This window comes from Bombina bombina, chromosome 2 (assembly GCF_027579735.1).
Source record: "Bombina bombina isolate aBomBom1 chromosome 2, aBomBom1.pri, whole genome shotgun sequence".
Lineage (NCBI taxonomy): Eukaryota > Metazoa > Chordata > Amphibia > Anura > Bombinatoridae > Bombina > Bombina bombina.
In genome coordinates, this window is record NC_069500.1 from 812,237,279 (window position 1) to 812,260,309 (window position 23,031).

The 23,031-nt window shown below is 36.1% G+C and overlaps 2 protein-coding genes across 2 annotated transcripts; one reads left to right on the forward strand and one right to left on the reverse strand.

Annotated features, from left to right (window-relative positions):
• Positions 1-2: 2 nt before the first annotated feature.
• Positions 3-17,612, forward strand: LOC128649658 (uncharacterized). Its single transcript, XM_053703036.1, has 5 exons — positions 3-133; positions 14,072-14,157; positions 14,391-14,455; positions 15,204-15,365; positions 16,132-17,612. Exons 1-5 carry the CDS (start codon positions 43-45, stop codon positions 16,202-16,204), a joined length of 477 nt encoding a protein of 158 aa, XP_053559011.1. The 5' UTR covers positions 3-42; the 3' UTR covers positions 16,205-17,612.
• NDUFA11 (NADH:ubiquinone oxidoreductase subunit A11) lies at positions 16,450-22,051 on the reverse strand. The gene is made up of 4 exons (XM_053703037.1): positions 21,922-22,051; positions 17,681-17,773; positions 17,421-17,543; positions 16,450-16,645 (listed from the first exon to the last, which is right to left on the reverse strand). Exons 1-4 carry the CDS (start codon positions 21,998-22,000, stop codon positions 16,530-16,532), a joined length of 411 nt encoding a protein of 136 aa, XP_053559012.1. The 5' UTR covers positions 22,001-22,051; the 3' UTR covers positions 16,450-16,529.
• Positions 22,052-23,031: the final 980 nt, after the last annotated feature.

A 23,031-nucleotide genomic window follows, 5' to 3' on the forward strand; every position in this document is an offset into this window, starting at 1 on the left:
GCTGTGAATCCTCCACTGCAAATCGCTAAGTGGTCACGTGATATGGAATCAACTTGGAAACTGCAGATCCGACGCCAGTTGAAGAAAAGGGACAGAATGCAATTGGGAAACTACGGAAGCCTGGTGGAATCATGTAAAAAAAAAAACACACAAATAAAAAACAACATAAATGTGATGTTTAGTTTTCAACTTTATGTCACCATTTAGCTGTTTAACCACAAATGTATAAAAACATTTAATTGGAATACTTGCATATTTATTAATTTGCGAGATACTGTTACAGTAATCGTGCTACTTAAAGGGACATACAAACAGTTTAAACTTGTAATATAAAATGTATGTGTGTAGGAAAAAAAACTTCACAATGCACTTTATATTGTAGGTTTTCTCAATCCCACTGAGTGGGCATTCTATATTGGAACCTAGGTTTTCTTCCTTATCATCTCTGTTGAGAACAATTAGGGGAAGATATAAAACAGTCAATAAAGGGTGTATGCAAGCAAGGGCTTTGTGGAATCCGTTAGTTTTGTTGGCACATTCCCTAAATTTATTAATTTATATCTCTCCCTATTTGTCCTCTGAAGAAAAGGCAGATTATGGAAAATTTAGGTTGTGGGTTCAGGGTGTTGTCTTTTACTTAAAAAGTAAAGTACTTGATAGAAATTAAACGTGCATACTCCAGGCTTCAGAGATTTAACCCTGCTACATTCTACACAGTAATTGCTTGAACATTATAGTAAAGTAACTAATTTATACAGTAATATATGTCACTAAAAGGCCCTGGCAGAGTAGAAAAGAGGCTTTCCAAATGGTATGTCCCTAGACAGCAAAACTATGCACAGTTTGCTATAAAAGTGACAATTTAAAATGTTTTTTTACAATTGTCTTCAATAGCAGATCTGTTTCAGTGTAGTGCCAATATGTAATATGCATAAAACAATTGTTTAGTTTCCATTTAAATTTTAACATGACATTGAGCAAAACTTTAGCATCTCAATGGGCAACATTTTAGTGAGCTTGTAGAATTGTCTCTAGCTTCTTTCTATATTTGATAATATTTGCTTATTACTCTCTTATGCGGTACCTGCAACTAAAAATAATAAGCTCTCCAAAAAATAATTGGAATATTTTTTTAAGGACAATAAAATGCATTATTTTTATTCAAGGATGTACTAGCTAAATGTTATATTTTATTACCATTTGAGTCATGCCTTTTTCCAAGTTAAAACATAGCTCTGTGTTTTTCCATGTAAAAGTAGCCCAGGTGAATAGGACATTATACTGTTTGGGTAAAAATTATTTTTTTTACCCTTTTCCTACAATTTAACTCTGAATGCTGTGGGCTTTCCAATTCCTGTTAGAAATGGAAGTGCAAACTCCATACTTAAAGGGACAGTACACTGTAAAATTGTTTTTCCATAAATGTATTTTAAATGACTTGTTATACCAACTGCAGAGTATAAAATATTTGAGAAATTGCATTTTCGGGTTTATTTGTGTATCTGAAGTAGCTGGTTTTGTGCTTTGAAATCATAGCCTATTACAATGGCATTTCATTAACATATCTCTACCGTATATCAGAAATCTTGTCTGCAAATTTAATTGTTTTCCAAACCCACTCCGTGGGTATCCTTTACTCTGTACCAATCCGTTTACAATACCTAGGTTTCAAAATGGCGCTTTAAACACAAAGTTATTGGTTTAAGTATTTTGAACATGCAGTGCTGAAAATAGTGGGCAGGATAACGTGACATCATCGGCGAATAAAAGATATAACTTTTAGAACGTTATGAAACTTCGTTTTGGAGAAAATATAGGTCAGTAGGTTTTAATTAATGTTTATTAACTTTAATATGTTAGTTGTTTAGCTTAAAAATTATAACAGAAAGTAATCCTTTCAGGTAATATCTGATCTCATTATGTCATCACTTTCATGTACACAGACTTGCTTCCTTATCTTATATTTGTCTGGAACACCAAAGCTCAATACATAGAGAGAACAATGGAAAATTATCATTTTATTACTTAACTACCATGCCCCCCACTGAGGGTGTAATCTCTTCTGCTGGTTGTGTTTACTTAGGCTTGTCAATAGCGTATACGCCAGTATCAAAACTTTCAGTATAGGTTGGGAAACCACAAGCTAAATCAGCTATTTCAAATGCTGAAATATGAGTAAAGGAGCTACTTGCAACCAATTTAATACACTCTAGCAGGTAAAAAGGATCATTGGGAATAATTTAAAGGGGAGAAAGTTTTTGGGTGAACTGTCCCTTTAAAGAGATAGTAAAGTCCAAATTAAACTTATATTTACATTTGCTGCCCAACTTACCCCCTTTGCTGCACTAGTTCTCATGCCGTTTCTGAAGGTATAAGAACGAGGCTCCCATTGGAGCCTATGAAAGCGTGCTCTATTGAGCACAAATCTTCCATGCAATGCAAATGCAAGGCCACTTTAGAGTGGAGCGCAAATTTTACGCTTGGAAAATCGCAATTTTGCGCTCTACTCGTAATTTGGCTCTTAGTGTTTAATCTCCCTTTATTGCAGACAGAAGCATTATTGCTAAGACATTCTCAATTAAATAAAGCATTTTCCATTGTGCATTCTTTGGGGCCGAATTATCAAATGGCGGGCGGACATGATTTGCGGTAGCCCGACATCGCGAAATGCCAACAGCATACGCTGTCGGCATTTAACATTGCACAAGCATTTCTGGTGAAATGCTTGTGCAATGCCACCACCCCCTGCACATTCGCGGCCAATCGGCCGCTAACAGGGGGTGTCAATCATGATTGCTGTCTGCCACCTTAAAAGGTGGCGGAGAAGTTAAGAAGTAGCGGTCTTACGACCGCTGCTTCTTAAGGGACAATGAACCCAACTTTTTTATTTCTTGATTCTGATAGAGCAATACATTTTAAGCAACTTTCTAACTTACTCCTATTATCAAATTTTCTTTATTCTCTTGGTATCTTTATTTGAAATGCAAGAATGTAAGTTTAGATGCCAGACCATTTTTGGTGAACAACCTGGGTTGTCCTTGCTGATTGGTGGATAAATTCATCCACCAATTAAAAAAGTGCTGTTCAGAGTTCTCAACCTAAAAAAAAGCTTAATGTCTTTTTTTTTTTTCCAAATAAAGATAGCAATAGAATGAAGAAAATTTGATAATAGGAGTAAATTATAACGTTGCTTAAAATTGCATGCTCTATCTGAATCACGAAAGAAAAAAATTAACTTCAGTTTCCTGCGAGCCTGAAACTTCAGGGGTAGATTGCAGCATCCGCTGCTTAATAAATGTACCCCTTGCCTTAAGAGATATAGGGCTAGATTTATTAAGCCCTATGGCAGCAAGTTCTCTCAAGAACTTGCTTGCCGGTATTTATCAAGCAGCGGTCACCAGACCGCTGCTTCCCTAACATCTACGCCACCTCTATTGTAGCGAAATTCAATCTCCTCGGTCGAGTCTTGACAGCTCCTGCCCGCGCGTGATTGGCTGTGCGCGGGCAGGGGGCTGGATTGCACACGAGCGCAAAATTGCGCTCGTGTGCAATGTTAATTACCTGCGGGTAATTTCGCCCCGCCACAGGCGAGCTGAGGCGTACAGGGGCACGTATACGCGCCCCTGTACGCCTCAGCGTTGATAAATCTAGCCCATAGTCACAGTGTACACAGTATTTGGCTTTTAACTGAAGCTCTACCTTTGCTAATATGCAGAGTTTCCCAGCCTGTTACTTGGCAATACACGTTATAGTGTAGAGTTCAGTATAACTCCAGCAGCACAAATTCTGATTAATAACAACTGTGTTAGTCACTCTGTTGCTTTGATTGAACCACCTGTTGTCAAGTAGGGAAATCCTTATAGTCAGGGGCTGTATCAGTTTTGGAAAATGCTGCTTTAGAGTATTGTTGGGAAACAAGTGGCTTTATGCTACCAAATATGTACTTAGCTGGTTATCCCACTTATGGAAAAGCTACGTCACACACTCAAACTCTTAATAATCTTTTGGAGGAAGTTCCAACTATTTGATGGGAAATCGGTCTCTCTAACTCAATTTAATATAGACACACTTATTTGTCTTGTATTCTCCCCCAAGCGCTAGGTTAATTGAATGTCTGGGTTGTGCATGAGTGGAAACTGCACATACACACATATTCTGCAGAACAAACATCCCCCTGACTGTTCTGTTTGGAAACTAAGTACTAACGGCACCCAGAAGCATATATGTATTATACAGAAAGACAGGTCAGGCGTGTATTTTAAAGTTTATTTTTGCACAGCTGGGGCTATCTAACTTAAAGTGAATGTAAAGTTTAATGAATGAATGAGCGCCCGGTTTTTAAAAATACTATTAAAAACAGGGGCACTTTCATTCATTAAACTTTACATTGCAGCGGTTTTTTTTTTTTTTTGGTTTTTTTTAAATACTTACCTTTTTCTTTAGCAAACACAGACTGCGATCCTCCGCCAGGCACTCATTCAACTTTACATTCACTTTAAATGAATATGAACCCCATTTTTTTCCTTCATGATTCTTAATTCTGTTTTCCAATGGACCTTGTTCTGTTTGTATCCTTTTTTGAAAAGCAGGTAGTTTGGCTCAGAAGCAAGTATGCGCCAAGAGCATCATATGACAGCAGTTTATTAAGAAAACTTTTACTGTTATACGTTTGCAAAGATGTGGTCCTCCAGACACGTGCACACTACCTACTTGCCCTTTAACAAAGCATACCATGAGAACAAAGCAAATATGATAATAGAAGTAAATTGGAAATATTCTATTTTTAAAATGATGTGCTCTGTCTGAATCATGAAAGGAAGAAAAATCTGTGTTTCAAGGCCCACTTTCCTCTATTTAACAGCTCATCTATCACACAAAGCCAGGGGACTAGTCTGATGTGTATTCTTTATCATTAATTCTTTAGTTCTAAATCAGCAAACTTCATTTGAAAAGAAATTGTCAGGCATGCTTGGTAAATGTATAGTATATAGGGCTAGATTATGATGGGAGTGGTATTCTGCCCTCTCTCATATTCCCCTATGTGAAGAACACTGGAATGTGAAATATTTATTAACACAGTTAAACACTTTATTAGATATGAATATTGCATAAATATGATTTTACATGTTTTCAGCTACTTGACTGCAAAAGGGCTCCTATATATATATCTGTGTGTGTATATATATATATATATATATATATATATATATATATTTGTGTAAATATGTCTGTAAACAAATACGGTATATATACATACTGTATGTATATACACACGCACCTGTGTATATATATATATATATATATATATATATATATATATATATATATATATATATATATATATATATATATATATATATATATATAAAACACGAAAGGGAACTGCACTCTCATACCGGACCGGGTACACATCCCATGACCCTGCAACATGCTCAGCCCTGGGTGCCACTGGCGCTGAGAGCTTGTAAGTGAGTGCTGGGTTTTCTCTGTGTTGTATTAATTTGTTTTGTAATTTTCCCTATGGTTCTTGCACCCAGACCTGTCTGGGGTTAACTGCTTGTGGCTCTGGGGACAGCACAGCTTCCTGTGAGTGCCAGTGGCACCCAGGGCTGAGCATGTTGCAGGGTCATGGGATGTGTACCCGGTCCGGTATGAGAGTGCAGTTCCCTTTCGTGTTTTGTATATGTCTAGGGTGGTTACATATTCCTGTGCACCCTTCCCTTGTTTTCAGTTTGTTTGGATTTGAAAGCTTGCATTGTGTGGCTGTTTTAGGGTCTCAGGTATTGGAAAGGACCTTGACGTGGTACCTGAGCTTGTCCCATTTGGCCAGATGCGGTGACTAACCTTTCCATTTTTGCTTTTAAATCTTAGCTGAGAGCTTGTAAGTGAGTGCTGGGTTTTCTCTGTGTATATATATATATATATATATATATATATATATATATATATAGGTGTAGGTATGGCGCTGGAGAACCGCCCTATCAATACTTCTAACCTAGAGTGTGTTGCTGGCTGCCTGCGAATGTCTAACCAGTGTGAATTGTGCCCCCAAGTACTCTTCACCTGTTAGATAAAATATGAAAAAAATGGTTGGGGAAAGGGAAAGGGGATAAATTCGGATGGCGCCACACTCTGGAATAAAGCTCAATATGTAATTGAAAATATGGCTGTGATGAAGATAATAATATATATAACGATGTTTCGATTCAATGAAACATAAGTAGTATATGTATACTAGTGATAATTATAATACTGTTGTTATTGGTAATGCCACAGGATTACTAAAATAAAATAAATTAAAATAAAGATAGTGTGTCATATGGTTACACACAATACTGACCCATGTATAGCTAATAGTGTGAATAAACAATCACATTGCCGTTATATTAATAATGCTCAGGGTCTCAAAATGTAAGAAACAATATTAGTAGTACAAAAAATTCGTAAATTGGGGTCACAGTAGACAATGTTACTAAAAAATAAAATATTAATTACAAATTCTGAATAAGAAATAAATACAGAGTAAAAAAGGATCACCTAATATCGTAATAACCTGATATTGGATACACAATAAAAATGATATGTGTTGAACGTCCTAATTGACAAAATAAAACTACTATGAGTGAGTGATATTATAGTCCATATCAAATGTGCAGTACTTCAACTTGATAATGCTTCAATCCACAACGTTCCCGTTGGGAGCTTACTTACACTCCTTCACCTCAATCTCATGAGGTAAGTGCCGCGTAGTGTACAGATAAGTCTCCTTCCCGGTATCGGCTGTAGGTTTGAGATGTGTTGTCTTTTCAATACTGTTCTCTCCTCTCACCGCTCTTTCCCCACAGTGCATGCAATCATATAAGAAAAAGGACATACAATAGTGCAACACTGTTTCAAAATGACACACTATTTATTAATGTATAACGATGTATGCTTACATCAAGAACCCTCAATATTATGAGGTAAATTAAAACTTAAAACTTTAAAATCCTTTTGCTAGATTGCGGGGGCACGGTGCTGGTCACATATGCACACAGTGCAAACTTAGCATAAGGTAAGACACAATCCTGACGCGTTTCGAAGGGACACAAGCAATTCAGCCCTTCTTCCTCAGAAGTAATACCTCTGAGGAAGAAGGGCTGAATTGCTTGTGTCCCTTCGAAACGCGTCAGGATTGTGTCTTACCTTATGCTAAGTTTGCACTGTGTGCATATGTGACCAGCACCGTGCCCCCGCAATCTAGCAAAAGGATTTTAAAGTTTTAAGTTTTAATTTACCTCATAATATTGAGGGTTCTTGATGTAAGCATACATCGTTATACATTAATAAATAGTGTGTTATTTTGAAACAGTGTTGCACTATTGTATGTCCTTTTTCTTATATGATTGCATGCACTGTGGGGAAAGAGCGGTGAGAGGAGAGAACAGTATTGAAAAGACAACACATCTCAAACCTACAGCCGATACCGGGAAGGAGACTTATCTGTACACTACGCGGCACTTACCTCATGAGATTGAGGTGAAGGAGTGTAAGTAAGCTCCCAACGGGAACGTTGTGGATTGAAGCATTATCAAGTTGAAGTACTGCACATTTGATATGGACTATAATATCACTCACTCATAGTAGTTTTATTTTGTCAATTAGGACGTTCAACACATATCATTTTTATTGTGTATCCAATATCAGGTTATTACGATATTAGGTGATCCTTTTTTACTCTGTATTTATTTCTTATTCAGAATTTGTAATTAATATTTTATTTTTTAGTAACATTGTCTACTGTGACCCCAATTTACGAATTTTTTGTACTACTAATATTGTTTCTTACATTTTGAGACCCTGAGCATTATTAATATAACGGCAATGTGATTGTTTATTCACACTATTAGCTATACATGGGTCAGTATTGTGTGTAACCATATGACACACTATCTTTATTTTAATTTATTTTATTTTAGTAATCCTGTGGCATTACCAATAACAACAGTATTATAATTATCACTAGTATACATATACTACTTATGTTTCATTGAATCGAAACATCGTTATATATATTATTATCTTCATCACAGCCATATTTTCAATTACATATTGAGCTTTATTCCAGAGTGTGGCGCCATCCGAATTTATCCCCTTTCCCTTTCCCCAACCATTTTTTTCATATATATATATATATATATATATATATATATATATATATATATATATATATATATATATATATATATATATATATATATATATATATATATATATATATATATATATATATATACATATTTAGTCATGTGTATGTATGTATGTATCTCTGTTAAAGCCCTTTGCATGCACTCATATCTTTGAGCTTTTTATACATTTTTCTTTGCAATTTTTGAAAATAATTTTTATTAGATAGTGTTATGAGTGTAACTGTACTTTTAAATGTATTTTTGAGGTGCAACTTTTTAGTTGACCAGAGCTCGGAAGTCATGCTATCCCGACACACGTTAAATTCAATTGCGCTCAAGCAAACTTGTTTACTTTTAACATGCGTGCTATTTCCGATGCTCACAAAGAGGCGCAATAAACCACTTTTTGCTTGTGTGCAACAGTTATTGTGCCACTCATAATCTAGCCCATAGTTGGCACATCACTAATAAATGATTGTTGCTGAGCCTGCCATAGATATTATAGGTTTGCTGATAATGAAGTGTAAGGGCTCCCTCTAGTGTCTAAAACAACTCATTACATGTTCTTGCCCAGTGTTACAATTTGTATAATGATTGGATATAATACAATACTTTTATAATTGTTTTTAGATCTTACATTTTAAGGAAATGTTGATAATGTTGTTTCTCATAATGTATTACCATGATAATCATGTCCATAATAATGTATTATTAAAGGGACAGTCAACACTAAAATTATTGTTTAAAAAGTTAGAAAACGTCTTTACTACCCATTGCCCAGCTTTGTACAACCTAAATTGTAATTAATAATATACTTTATTAAAACTTTTAAACCTCTAAATTTCTGCCTGTTTGTAAGCCACTACAGACCGCCTCTTAATCACATGCTTTCTTTTTTGCTTTTCACAACAGGAGACTGCTAGTTCATGTGGGGCATATAGCTAACATTGTGCTCACGCCCGTGGGTTCTGCACAACACAACTAAAATTCAGGTCAATAGATAATAAATAAGTCATATGATCAGGCGGCTGTCTAAGAGGCTTAGATACAAGGTAATCACAGAGGTAAAAAGTGTATTAATATAACTGTGTTGGTTATGCAAAACTGGGGAATGGGTAATAAAGGGATTAGCTATCTTTTTAAACAATAACATTTTTTGAGTTGACTGTCCCTTTAACCCCTTAATGACAACTGCCGTACCAGGTACGTCCTGCAAAAACTGACAGTTAGTGACAATGGACGTACCTGGTACGTCGGTTGTCTAAGAGAGTGCTGGAATCGATCGCAATCGCTTCCAGCAGCTCTCAGGGTATTGCAGTGATGCCTTGATATTGAGGCATCCTGCAATACCCTTTAAAAAGCATCCGATGCAGAGAGGCGGGTGGGCGGCCCATCGCTCCCCGGCATCCGGTTCCATCAAGTGCTTTGTGCACGCCGGATGCTGGGAGCGTGCGGAGGGGGGGGCCTGCGGGCACGCGCGAGTGCGTGTGTGTGTGTGTGTGCGTGCATGCGCGCGCAGCAACCACTACCACCAATGACTAGAGAAGAGAGAGGGGGACAGAAAACTTTTTTTTTTTTTTTTTTAAATAATAGGATCTGCTAGGGTAGGGGGATGGGGTTAGGTGGGGGGGGGGGCAGCTACACTACAGAAAACCACTGTTTAAGAAAAAGAAAGAAAAAAAAAAAACAACCTTTCTTTTTTGGGGAAAACTGGGTACTGGCAGACAGCTGCCAGTACCCAATATGGTGGCAAATAGGTAGGCTGGGAGGGTTAGAGAGCTGTTTGGGGGGGATCAGGGAGGTTGGGGGCTAAGGCAGGGGTCCATCACAGATGAATAATTAAAAAATAAATAAAAAAAATAAAAAAACACCTTTTATTTTAGTACTGGCAGACTTTCTGCCAGTACTTAAGATGGCGGGGACAATTGTGGGGTGGGGGAGGGAAGAGAGCTGTTTGGGAGGGATCAGGGGGTGGGATGTGTCAAGTGGGAGGCTGATCTCTACACTAAAGCTAAAATTAACCCTGCAAGCTCTCTACAAGCTACCTAATTAACCTCTTAACTGCTGGGCATAATACAAGTGTGGTGCTCAGCAGCATTTAGTGGCCTCCTAATTGCCAAAAAGCAACGCCAAAGCCATATATGTCTGCTATTTCTGAACAAAGGAGATCCCAGAGAAGCATTTACAACCATTTGTGACATAATTGCACAAGCTGTTTGTAAATAATTTCAGTGAGAAACCTAAAATTGTGAAAAATTTAACTTTTTTTTTTTATTTGCTCGCATTTGGCGGTGAAATGGTGGCATGAAATATACCAAAATGGGTCAAGATCAATACTTTGGGTTGTCTACTACACTACACTAAAGCTAAAATTAACCCTACAAGTTCCCTAATTAACCCCTTCACTGCTGGGTATAATACACGTGTGGTGCACAGCGGCATTTAGTGGCCTTCTAATTACCAAAAAGCAATGCCAAAGCCATATATGTCTGCTATTTCTGAACAAAGAGGATCCCAGAGAAGCATTTACAACCATTTGTGCCATAATTGCACAAACTGTTTGTAAATACGTTCAGTGAGAAACCTAAAGTTTGTGACAAAATTTGTGAAAAAGTGAACGATTTTTTTTATTTGCTCGCATTTGGCAGTGACATGGTGGCATGAAATATACCAAAATGGGCATAAATCAATACTTTGGGTTGTCTTCTAAAAAAAATATATACATGTCAAGGGATATTCAGAGATTCCGGACAGATATCAGTGTTCCAATGTAACTAGCGCTAATTTTGAAAAAAAGTGGTTTGGAAATAGCAAAGTGCTACTTGTATTTATTGCCCTATAACTTGCAAAAAAAGCAAAGATCATGTAAACATTGGGTATTTCTAAACTCAGGACAAAATTTAGAAACTATTTAGAATGGGTGTTTTTTGGTGGTCATAGATGTGTAACAGATTTTTGGGGTCAAAGTTAGAAAAAGTGTGTTTTTTTTTCATTTTTTTCCTCATATTTTATAATTTTTTTTATAGTAAATTATAAGATATGATGAAAATAATGGTATCTTTAGAAAGTCCATTTAATGGCGAGAAAAACGGTATATAATATGTGTGGGTACAGTAAATGAGTAAGAGGAAAATTACAGCTAAACACAAACACTGCAGAAATGTAAAAATAGCCATTGTCATTAAGGGTAAGAAACTTGAAAAATGGTCCGGTCATTAAGGGGTTAATAAAGGCAAAAATAACTTTTTGTTATCAATGCTTTTTTGTACAACTAGCAAGTGCAGTGTCCCCATTGCAACCAATAGATTACAAAACCTTGAAAAATATTTTATAGTGTGCACTAACCTGAATATTTAATATCACAGAAAGTGACCTCAAATAAACCTGCTACAATATATAAATTAACTAAACCCTCCTTTTATTTACAGATAGCTGTTACAAATTCTGTTTTCTTAATATGTTCTAATATGTTGCTAAACATTTCAAGGGTTGAAATTCAGGTGTTTCAGCCCACATCCCCATTCAGTCACCAGCATTATTATTTGTGCATGATGTACGGCCAACCCTGCTCTGCAGGTCAGGGCCAATCATGCCCTGCTCAGGCGCCTGTTATTTTAAGTAACTGATGTGCAATAGCTTCTGGTTTTTATTATATTACACTTTTTTACTATTTAAAGCAGGTTATAAAATACAGTGACAAAATCAAATTTTATATCAAACTGGTACATTATACTTGTCAGCTTTGGCGTTTGGTTAAATAACAAAGGGGGGGGGTGCTCTTCCTTAAAAGGTTAGGGCTTATTTTTGCTCCACCAGCAAGTCCTGGGACTTGCACGCACCTAATCAAAGTGGTGAGATTCCAAAATTTTAGCAACAGGTCCTCTAACTTATCTATAATAATAATCATAATAAAAAAAAAAACTTTACACTTCCTACATTTTAGGAACAGGCTCTTTACACTTTCAGAATTTTAGGAACAGGTTCTTAAAGTGATGGTAAATCCAAGCATTTAACAAACGCTCGGATTTACCATCATTAAAAATAAAGTGGAGTTTAATCAAATATGTAAAAAAAGGGTGCTTAACTCACCCTGACTGTGCCGCCACACATCGCTAAAATCAGCGGCTCTGTTTGCCCACGGTACATCGGTCTTCTACAAATGAGGTGCCGCTTGCAGCTCTAAACCAATAGCCGTGCTTGCATACACAACACTGTCAGTTGACAAGCACGGCTATTGGTTTAGAGGTGCAAACATCACCTCATTGAAGGAGACTAAAGTGATGTTGGCGGCTGGAGCCGCTGACTTTAGCGATGTGCAACGCCACAGAAATAGTGAGTTTAGCACCCTTTTTTACATAGTTCACTTAAAGGGACACTGTACCCAATTTTTTTCTTTTGTAATTCAGAAAGAGCATGTAATTTTAAGCAACTTTCTAATTTACTCCTATTAATTTTTCTTCATTCTTTTGCTATCATTATTTGAAAAAGAAGGCATCTAAGCTTTTTTTTGGTTTCAGTACTCTGGACAGCACTTTTTTATTGGTGGATGAATTTATCCATCAATCAGCAAGGACAACCCAGGTTGTTCACCAAAAATGGGCCGGCATCTAAACTTACATTCTTGCATTTCAAATAAAGATACCAAGAGAATGAAGAAAATTTGATAATAGGAGTAAATTAGAAAGTTGCTTAAAATGTCATGCTCAATCTGAATCACGAAAGAAATTTTTTGGGTACAGTGTCCCTTTAAACTCCACTTTATTTTTAGTGATGTTAAATCCTAGCGTTTGTAATACACTTGGATTTACCATCACTTTAAGAACTGAGAACTGGCTGAATCCTACCACTGAGTCTGCCCCAAATCATCAAACAATCCTTTTGCATTTTGAAACATCACCTCCCAACTCGTATCTTTATTTATATATTTTTTTTATATCATGCATTACTTTTTGTCAAAATCTGGATATATTCATGTTTTACAAATTTAAAAATAGTAAAATATTGAAGCCAACTACTTATAAACTCTCTACAAAATAGTGCTGTACTGGTAATGTGCTGCAGAAATCCGTATATGTTGTTAAAAGGGCATTAAAGGGATACAAAACCCCAATCCTTTTTTTTTTTTTTTTTTTTTTCATGTTTCAGATAAATACAATTTTTAAAAAGTTTGCAATTTACTTCCATTATCAAATTTGTTTTGTTCTTTTCTTATTCTTTGTTGAAGAGATCTAGATATACATTAGAAAGAGCACTAGATGGTTAACATTGTTGCAAGACTGCTGCTATATAGTACTGCAGACATGCACTCCTGAACTTATCTTCCTGCTTTTCAACAAAGGATAACAAAAGAACATTTACATGTTAATAATAGAAGTGAATTGGAAAGTTGTTAAATTGTATGCTCTATCTGAAAAAAAAAGAAAAATTTTAGGTTTTACGTACCTTTTAAAGAACTTTTTGTGTAAAATGGTGTTTGTTCTATGTGCCTCAGAAAGGCCAAAATCAAATTCTGCAAATCAAATTAGCTGATTGAAGCAAATTGCAGCATTTTGGTAACCTAGGTAACATATTTGGCTTTTTGACCTCTCTAGGGAGCGTCGGAAAAGGCACAATTTTACACAAAATAAGGTGTGTTTTTTGGGTTACATACTTATTGTAAAGGATTTTTTTTTTCAAGAAAAGCTCTTTAAAATCTTCAAACACCTAAATTTTCGTCCTCCTTTAAAAAGAAAAAAATGATGTCATTTTAGTTTAGTTGAAGGTTATATTATTGCTCCAGTTTTATATCTATATTGTATTAATCTGTTACTTCAAGGAACAATACATCATTAGTACACACCTAGCTATGAAACTTGTACATCAGAATAATTATGTAAGACGATAATCACAAATCTTTCTCACAGATGCTCAATTACTGGGGGAGAAATATGAGGATACACAGATAAGACAAGGGAGAGAGAGTACAGAAGACAAAAAAGATTCCACAAAGGTAGGTGGAGAAAAGGGAAAGTCTTGAGAATTGAAATTATGTGGTGACAAATACTGCATAGACACTTGGACTTATAAAACTACCTTGGATACTATTTGAAATATGACATCAAATAAGAAACATTTAGTACATTTTCTGTTGTCCATGCATCAGTATGTTTCTGTACTGTCTAGCAGACAAATGGTTTACATTTTAGTATCACTTATAACTACTTTTTTTCATCTTTGAAACAGTCAGAAGAACCTTCAATGTGTGACAGATCTGTTAGTCAAAGAGCACTTCACAATATCTCCGACTGGTGAGTATATGACCTGGCAAACCACATGAATGAGAGATTTTGTTGCCTTGGGTGTGTAAACAGGTGATACTTCATCTTCCTTGAGCCGATGAGGGAAATAGTGACTGTGCCTGATCAACTTTCATTATTTATTTTGTCCCCTTTTCCTGGAAATCCATTCTGAATTTGAGCTTTTCAGCTCCTGTTATTACACAGCCATTGGCTGTACACGCTACTGACCTATTTAGAACTGTCCCTAACTGGTCACAGCAGAGAAGGTAACCTAAGTTACAAGACGGCAGCTCCCATTGTTCTAGAAACACTGAAACTGTACACTTATTGTCACTATTTAAAACAGCTAAGACTTTAAAAAATACATCTACATGTTCTCAGACTAATCTTTTCTTTGAATGCATCATTCTATCTAGCATTTATTTAGTGTTAAATGTCCCTTTAAGCATTTGTACCCCAATTTCTTAATTTCAGTAGTAGTTAATTTACAATAATTAAATTCCTATATTAAAAATGTGAGTATAATATAAAACTTAGCCATGTGTTATATTAACCATGTAGGAGTATAATATAATGTGGCCCACTAGCAACTGTCCCTTTATACAAAGTAGATTGGGTGCCCATGGTATAAAACTGTTCTACAGAACATAAAAATTAAATATCCACTAGAGAAATCTCTTAGGAATTATAGCCTATTGTTTTGTAATATTCACCAGTTATGTCTTCTCCCTAAAAACGACTGTTTTGTATAATTAAGTGTGTCCTGCCATGACTCACAACAAATGAAAGAAGAGATTGTAACATTACAGCATCATCTGAGTCACGTTGAAAGTGAGTACCAAGCTCTCCTCACACGGTGGATCGAGGAAAAAAAGAAAGAGGCAGAGAGAATTAACTACAGGAATGCAAAAGTAGAAAGGTAATGGGTAGCTGTGTAATCAGAGTGTTGGTTTGGATCTTTACAACTTATCAGGCGAGGATCAGTCAGTTCTGCATTGATGTAAAAAATAAACATAAAGGGGTGATATGAATGGAGATTAAGTGCTGGTTTTCTAATGTAGGGTGAGCTGATTACATATCAAGTAAGTTTGGTAATGCTAAATGTAAGTGTGATCTCCTGACTGCAATAATTAGGACAGTCTCAGGAAACTGTCCTAATGAATTTTATGTTTTTGACAAAGATTTAAGGGAAAGTCTACTTCAGAATGTGTTTTTTTTTTTTTTTTTTTTTTAATAAAGATAGGTAATCGCTTTATTACCCATACCCCAGTTTTACATAACCAACATATATTAATACACTTTTTAGCTCTGTGATTACGTTGTATCTAAGCTTCTGCAGCCTGCCCCCTTATTTCAGTTCTTTTGACAGACTTGCATTTTAGCCAATCAGTGCTGACTTCTAGGTAACTCCACAGGCGTGAGCACAATGTTATATGGTAAACATGAACTAATGCCCTATAGCTATAAAAACCTGTCAGAATCCCCCTGAGATAAGAGGCGGACTTCGAGTTCTTAGAAATTAGCATGAGCCTACTATGAGCTTACAACAAAGAATACCAAGATAAAGCAAATTTGATGATAAAAGTAAATTGGAAAGTTGTTTGAAATTGCATGGCCTATCTGAATCATGAAAGTTTAATTTGGACTTTACTGTCACTTTAATAAAAAAATCTTGTTTTCTACAGGTACTGGCGGCTCCTTTGGATAAAGGCACAACGTAACAAGACTCCGGTAGTGTCCATAACCTCTGATTTATAAACTAATACCTACAACAGCAGCCCTATAGTTTATGAATATTTTAATCTGAATCACATTTTCCATCCTTAGCTATTACACAAGCATCGTATGTACCTCTCATGCCCTTTTAACCAAATAATTATGTCTCACCTACTCAATATGCAAGCGCACACACACAATCAAACCACTTACAAAGATGAAGGCATCTAAGAAAGTGTTTTACAACATCACTGTATTACTTATAACAAATACTCTTCAGTACAATATTGTATACAGAAATCCATAAGCATAGGTTTTAGTTTAATAAGAGCAATTATTTTACAGGAAGCAGAGTGGTCAAGTGAGGTCATAATTTGGGTTCAGATGGAATTAAGACCCAGCCTTCCTTCTTCCCAATCTTGGTGAGGGCTGCAATTGTCCCCAGGGCAAGGCAGGCAGTTGTCCCGGTCATGTAGTTGTGGGCTGCAATAAAAACAATTAGATTGACATTTCAATTTCATCCCTCATAACATTTTTTTATGTGCAGATGAAAAGAAAAAAAAAGTGAAATACTGTAGTTTTATCTACTGCACCTAGAGAGATTGGGTGGAACCTGCAACATGCTACACAGGGATTTTTTGATCAGGGCAGGTGGTTATTTAAAAGTCCCTAAATGGCTACAGTAGAAAATAAACTACATTTCTTGGCCTTTTCAAGAGGTGTGTCCCTGGTCTACAAAATAACACTTTCCTAACAAAATTACAGTTTTAAGTCTTAAAAGTTAAAAAAAAAAAAAATTACTAAAATGTGCTAAACATTAAAAAATTAAAGACTCCAATTAATGCAGCTTAATCCAGCTAAGTCTATACATGCTATTAGTCTCCTGTATTAAAGGGATATTCGTGGGTAAAAAATAAAATGCTCTGTTCCTTTCTTCTACTATGTGTTTAGCTCTTCCAAAAGGGTTAAATACATAGACAAAGTTGTGCTCCTGTTGCACTCCAAATAAGGATACAGCTGGTAAGCAAATCAGGAGGCGGCATACAAGCATATCCTCCAATGTCTGGCTGTATCATCATCTGTAGCAGAATGGGAGTATAATTTTAACTATGTATTTAATCCTTAAAGAAAAAAAATGCTTAATAAAATGCTGTTAGCAGAAGCTTTACTGTAGAATTTCTAGTGAATGAATCCTGACCAGAAGTCTTTAGTTCTGCTTGCTCAGCATATACATATGAGTGCCATTACAAATACTCACTTTTGACACCTAGGAAGATGCCTGAAGCACACCCTCCTACAAAATAATTAAAAGCATCATCTGGCTTCTCGCGAATCTGGGCACTAAGACAGGTGGAAATCCCAAAGATTGCACCAAGAGTAGCTGAAAACAAACAAAGGATTACGCGGAAAATACGGGAAAACAAGAAATAAAATATTATGAAAACATTCATCACTGTTGTGTGATTATTATGCACCAAGATAACACATTTAACAGCAAATACTGACAGGAATACTTACCCATAGTTATGGTCCCTGTAGCAGCTCTCTGAAGTCCCTGCAACGCTGTGTTGGGCTGAAATGCGACAATATGGTATGCAGAACCAACCAGACCTGGAAAATACAGTAAAACAAAAATTCATAAGAGTTTTTTACATGGAAGATCTTGCTATAGAATAACATATCAGTCAAAACGTAAATTTGTTAAAAACAAACAGCCTGCTTGCTGCAATAGTTTTTAAATAGTCAAATCCCACCTACCATTTGTCTTATTTGGAGTAGACAATCATCCAGGCTTGAGTCTGCAGACAAGGCTAGCCAGTGTCATCATCTTAGTATAAAGTACATTGTTTTGCAGTTGTTATGAGCTACGGCTAATTAGGGAACAATATGTAGCAGGGTTTGACTTGAGCCTTTACAGTTTTGAGGTGTGTGGGGGGTGCAGCTAAATTACATTAAAGGGGACAAAACATAAATAATGAAAGTATATTGCAAAGTTGTTTTACTATGCATAACTAAGCATTTAATGTTAAAATCTCAGGGTGTTTACTGCCCCTTTTAGATGACAGTGTGTGAGCATAGGCAAGTCAATTAGTGATGCACGCATTTTGATTTTCTCAAAACTGTTCCAAAATCTTGGTTTATATCTAAGCCCCCTTGAGGATATTTATTTTTTCTAAGAAAGAACTATAAAAAATACAAGTGTAAAAGCTAGTTACAGCAGACAACGTTTATTAAGACCGCAGTACTGGGATTTTAAATTTAAAGTGATGGTAAATCCCAGCGTATAACAAACGCTAGGATTTACCATCACTAAAAATAAGCATTAGCTTCAGTCATTGTTTCATAAAAAAATGATGTTAAACTTGCCGTATCTATAAGAAAATAGATTGCTAACTCTGCGGCTCCGGCTGCCCATGGCACAGCGGTTTCTCCTATGAGGTGACATTTCCACCTCTAGACCAATAGCCGTGGCTAGGATGTCAGTTGAAACGAACGGCTATTGGTCTAGAGGTGGAAACGTCACCTCATTAAAGAAAGCACTGTGCCGTGGGCAGCCGGAGCCGCGGAGTTAGTGATCTACTTTTCATATAGATAGGGTGAGTTTAACATAGTTTTTTACGAAACAATGACTGAAGCAGTTTATTTTTAGTGATGATAAATCTTAGCGTTTGTTTTACGCTTGGTTTTACCATCACTTTAAGTTTTACATGTTTGATCATCTAAATAGATTGCATATGTGTTTGCAATGTCGGTCCCCTTTTATTTAGGCCCTACAGTTAAAAACAGAAATCTTTGTTTATAGGATGAATACATTTAAAATAATTTAAAGACTTACAGGAAAAAGGAGAATGGCTTTGGTAAGAACGTATTTAATAATCACTGGAATAATTAACAGTTAAACAATGTTTAAAATATGTCATTTTAACCTGGGAGCCGTATGCTGTTTAACTTTTAGTGTCTCAGTGCATATATAATGCTGTATTTGATTTCTTCATTTTTTTAAACTATTTTTGCTGTATATTTGTTAAAAGTAATAAAGATTTAAAAAAAAAACAACAAAAAAAAACACCTCTACATGGTGCGTTCTACTCCATGGAGATGGAAAGGATCTATTGAAAAAATATTTTTTATAAGCTAAAGAAATATACATAAATCATAAACCACATTGTTCTGTTTGAAAGTGCCAAATGCACTGTTGTCTCTTGGGTATGGCTTCATATTATGGAGCTTTCAGGAGGAAGGATGCTTTTTTTTGTGCAAAGTGGATCATTTTAGCTTCATTTTATAAATCTTTTTTTTTCCAGACCCCTTAAATTATTCTGTTTACATAGATACTTTTTCCTTTAACCCCTTCTCGCTCTTAGGACATTCTATGCCACCCTAACTGCACTTGGCTTTAGCACCCTTAGGACATATAGAACGTCCTAGCATTTTGGCTGTATTGTAGCTAAAGACGCTTCCTAGATGGTATCGCAGGCGGGAGGATGTGTAACATCAATAATATTACTAAATATTTGAAGGGTGGATTTTCAAGGTTTGCATTTTCTTCTGTTTAAGGTGGACAGCTTTAGATAAGCACACTTATCTCAACTATTTGTATACAATTGATTTTACTTAAAGGGCAATAATAGTGAAATAATTGCATTCTCTCATTTGTTAGAGCATGTCATTTTATCACTGTTGGTCCTGCAAATCTATGTGTTTAACCCCATCAGCAGAAAATTGCTGGTCCTGAGCGGAAATTGCCATTGACCCAATCAGCATGGCTAGTCTCATGACCCAGCTGTGCAACTAACACTGCGGATTGGCTCCTCTGCAGTTTCCACTGGGAGCTCCCAAATTATACTTTAACTGTGTGTTTAACCCCTTTGTGGGGATTAAAAACATAAGCCCCCCCGTGTACTAAAATACGGTCAGACAAGATTCTCAACAAGAGACCCTGTCTTCATGGCGAGTGGGCAGCAAAGTAAATCCACTGCCACCAGTTATCACATAACCTAGTTATCATATACATGACTAAGGGCCTGAAACGTTGTATTTCTTGCTCTGGACCCTATGTGAAAAATAAAGGTCTTTTATGCCAAACTTGGAGGCTGGAATTTCTATGTTAGACCAGTTATCACTTCACAAGGATAACCTCATGCAGCACTGTGCCCTGCTCTTACGTTTCCTGTAAATCAACCCAAACAAACATATGACCATTGCTTCTTAACTTGCACAGGAGGGGCTTGCTTCTGTGCTTAGTACATAACCCATAGATTTGTAGGATAGTGATAAAATGTACATGCTTTAACAAACAAGAGCATAATTCCCCCCCCCCCACCCCACACTATAATGGCCCTTTCACGTTTTCAAAAATCCAAAAGAACAAAATAAAGAAAACATAAATAAAATAAAAACATGGTCCTCTTGGGTAAAGAGGACCGCACTGAGACTTTCTAGGTGGTTCTTAGGTTTTGAGGATATCTCCCTGACATGCTACAGATTCAACCACTTCTTTGTTCTCTAGTGACCCTTCCAAATTCCTCATACTCTTGTGTCTGTTGTAATACGACATCACACTGCTCATGGCATGGAGGTGAAACTCTTAAAGCATCGATATCTCAACCCTCGCGCCACTAAGAGGGACAAGGGACCACTCTGCTAAAAGAAGGATGTTCTTCCAATTGAGCGGTTGCATGTCCCTCTAAGATGCAGGTGGTTGTTGTAAAAATTTAAATTATCTGCAAAACTAGTCACATGAGAGATCTATCAGAGACCTTGTCTCCTCTGTTTGGTACGAGGAACTCCTCATTTCAAAGAGGAAACTCCCCTCTTTGCTTACAAGCAATAAGAAGATTTTTTCTAAATAAATAGAGTAACTAAACAAAATAACTCCTCATATTCTCTGCTTAGATGGGACTGGGATCCCTCATTTCAATAATAAAGAGGAATTAGCGACTTCTTATTTTAAAGAGGCAATCCTGCTAGTTAAAATAAGTGTTTGTGACCACCCAGCTACCAGATAATAGTAGTAACAATAAATCCACCCTTTCTGGCTTGCACCTGACAGTGGAGCTGAGCTACAGACTGTTCTAGATAATAGTAGTAAACCACCAAAGCATGGTCCTATTATTGGATGTCATGCAACTCTAAAAAGAGCCCACCTCAAGCACCTCTTGAAAGTTGTAGTCCTAAAATGAAAATAGGTGGTTTGGCTTCATGCTCTTATAGCTATCAAAGTATCATCATTGTAATAATGACCAACTAGTAGCAAACAACATTTTGTTTTTACTTTTTATATTTTTACTTCAGCTTATTATCTAAACAAAGTACAAGACGGTGCAAAGTGACAATTATTTTCATATTTTACATTTTCAATTACTATTTATTATACATCATGGGACTAAAATCCTAGATTTGTATTTTTTTTTTGAACAATGGATACTAAATGTGATATTATAACGTTTCAGGTGGATATATTGCATGTATTGTTGTTTTTGTATTGTTTTTTAAATAAATACAAGATAGTGAAAATGATTTAGTGCAATGCCACAGTAGTTAAGCTGTTAAAAAATATCCCATGAATTCTAATTAGCGCTTTGTACATTTAGAGCGTACACTTTAAAAATTATTGGACTTATTTTATACGAATATTGTGGCATTGCATATTGAAAGGGAAACTTTAATTCATCATTATACTGCCCTTATTTAAGGGTGACAATAACCATATTTCCCTTCTTATCCTAAATACAATCCAGCATTATTCTCTCACCCACCCAGTGCTGCCCCAACTCGCGTTGTCAGCCATGTCTTCTTCACACAGTCGGTTCCCTCCGGTATCTCCCAATACCCCATTTTCACCCAGACTCCAAGGACAGACAGCCGTGTCGCTTGTGACGTCAAATGTATGCTACTTGGTTGGCCGCGCAACGTACAGTAACGCTACAGCAGCATATAGCCATCTTGTGGATGGCACGCAACTCACGTCTTATTCTGCTTCTATTACATACCTAATCTAGTTCATAACAGTCTGGAAGTACTTGGGGATCGAAAAAGTTAGTGCTTCTGAAGTTCTGAGAAATATGTTTATATATAGTTAGTTAATTTTACTATCTATCCATCTAATCTATTTTATGCATGTTTTTCTTAAAATAGCTTTTTCAATTAGGGTATTAAATGCTAAAACGTAAAACTAGAAGGAATATTTTTTTAGAACTGAATAATGTAATAAAATATTCAATCTAATTTTTTCCCTTAAAGAACAGATGTTTCTGTATTTGTTTTGTTACATTCTACCAATATCTGACATCAAACCCAAAAATGTCTTTCTTGATTCAGATAGAGAATACAATTTTTAAAAAGTTTCCAATTTACTTCTATTATGGCATTTGCTTCAGTCTCTTGTTATTCTTTGTTGAAGAGATTTTTAAATTGGTAGTGTGCTCATGGCTGGAGCACTACATGACAGGAAATAGTTCTGCCATCTATTGCTCTTGCTAATGTATAACAATGCTGCAAAACTGCTACAATATAGTACTGAAGACATGTGCACGCTCCTGGGCTTACCTTCCTGCTTTTAAACAAATGATAACAAGAAAACAAAGAAAATTTGGTAATAGAAGTAAATTGGAAAGGTGTTAAAAATGATATGCTCTATCAGAATCATGAAAAGAAAAAAAATATTGGATTTATGTCCCTTTAACCCAGCAGTAAATTCAGGATTGTCTAACCTATGCTGTGGGGACATACTGTGGGACTCCATTATATTTTATATGGCTACCATTTCTGTATCCAAGTATGTTTTTTTCTCCCAGGTATTCTGTCATAATAGCATGACTGACAGACAATTAACCACAATTTCACTGTCTGGATGTCATTGCTGGATA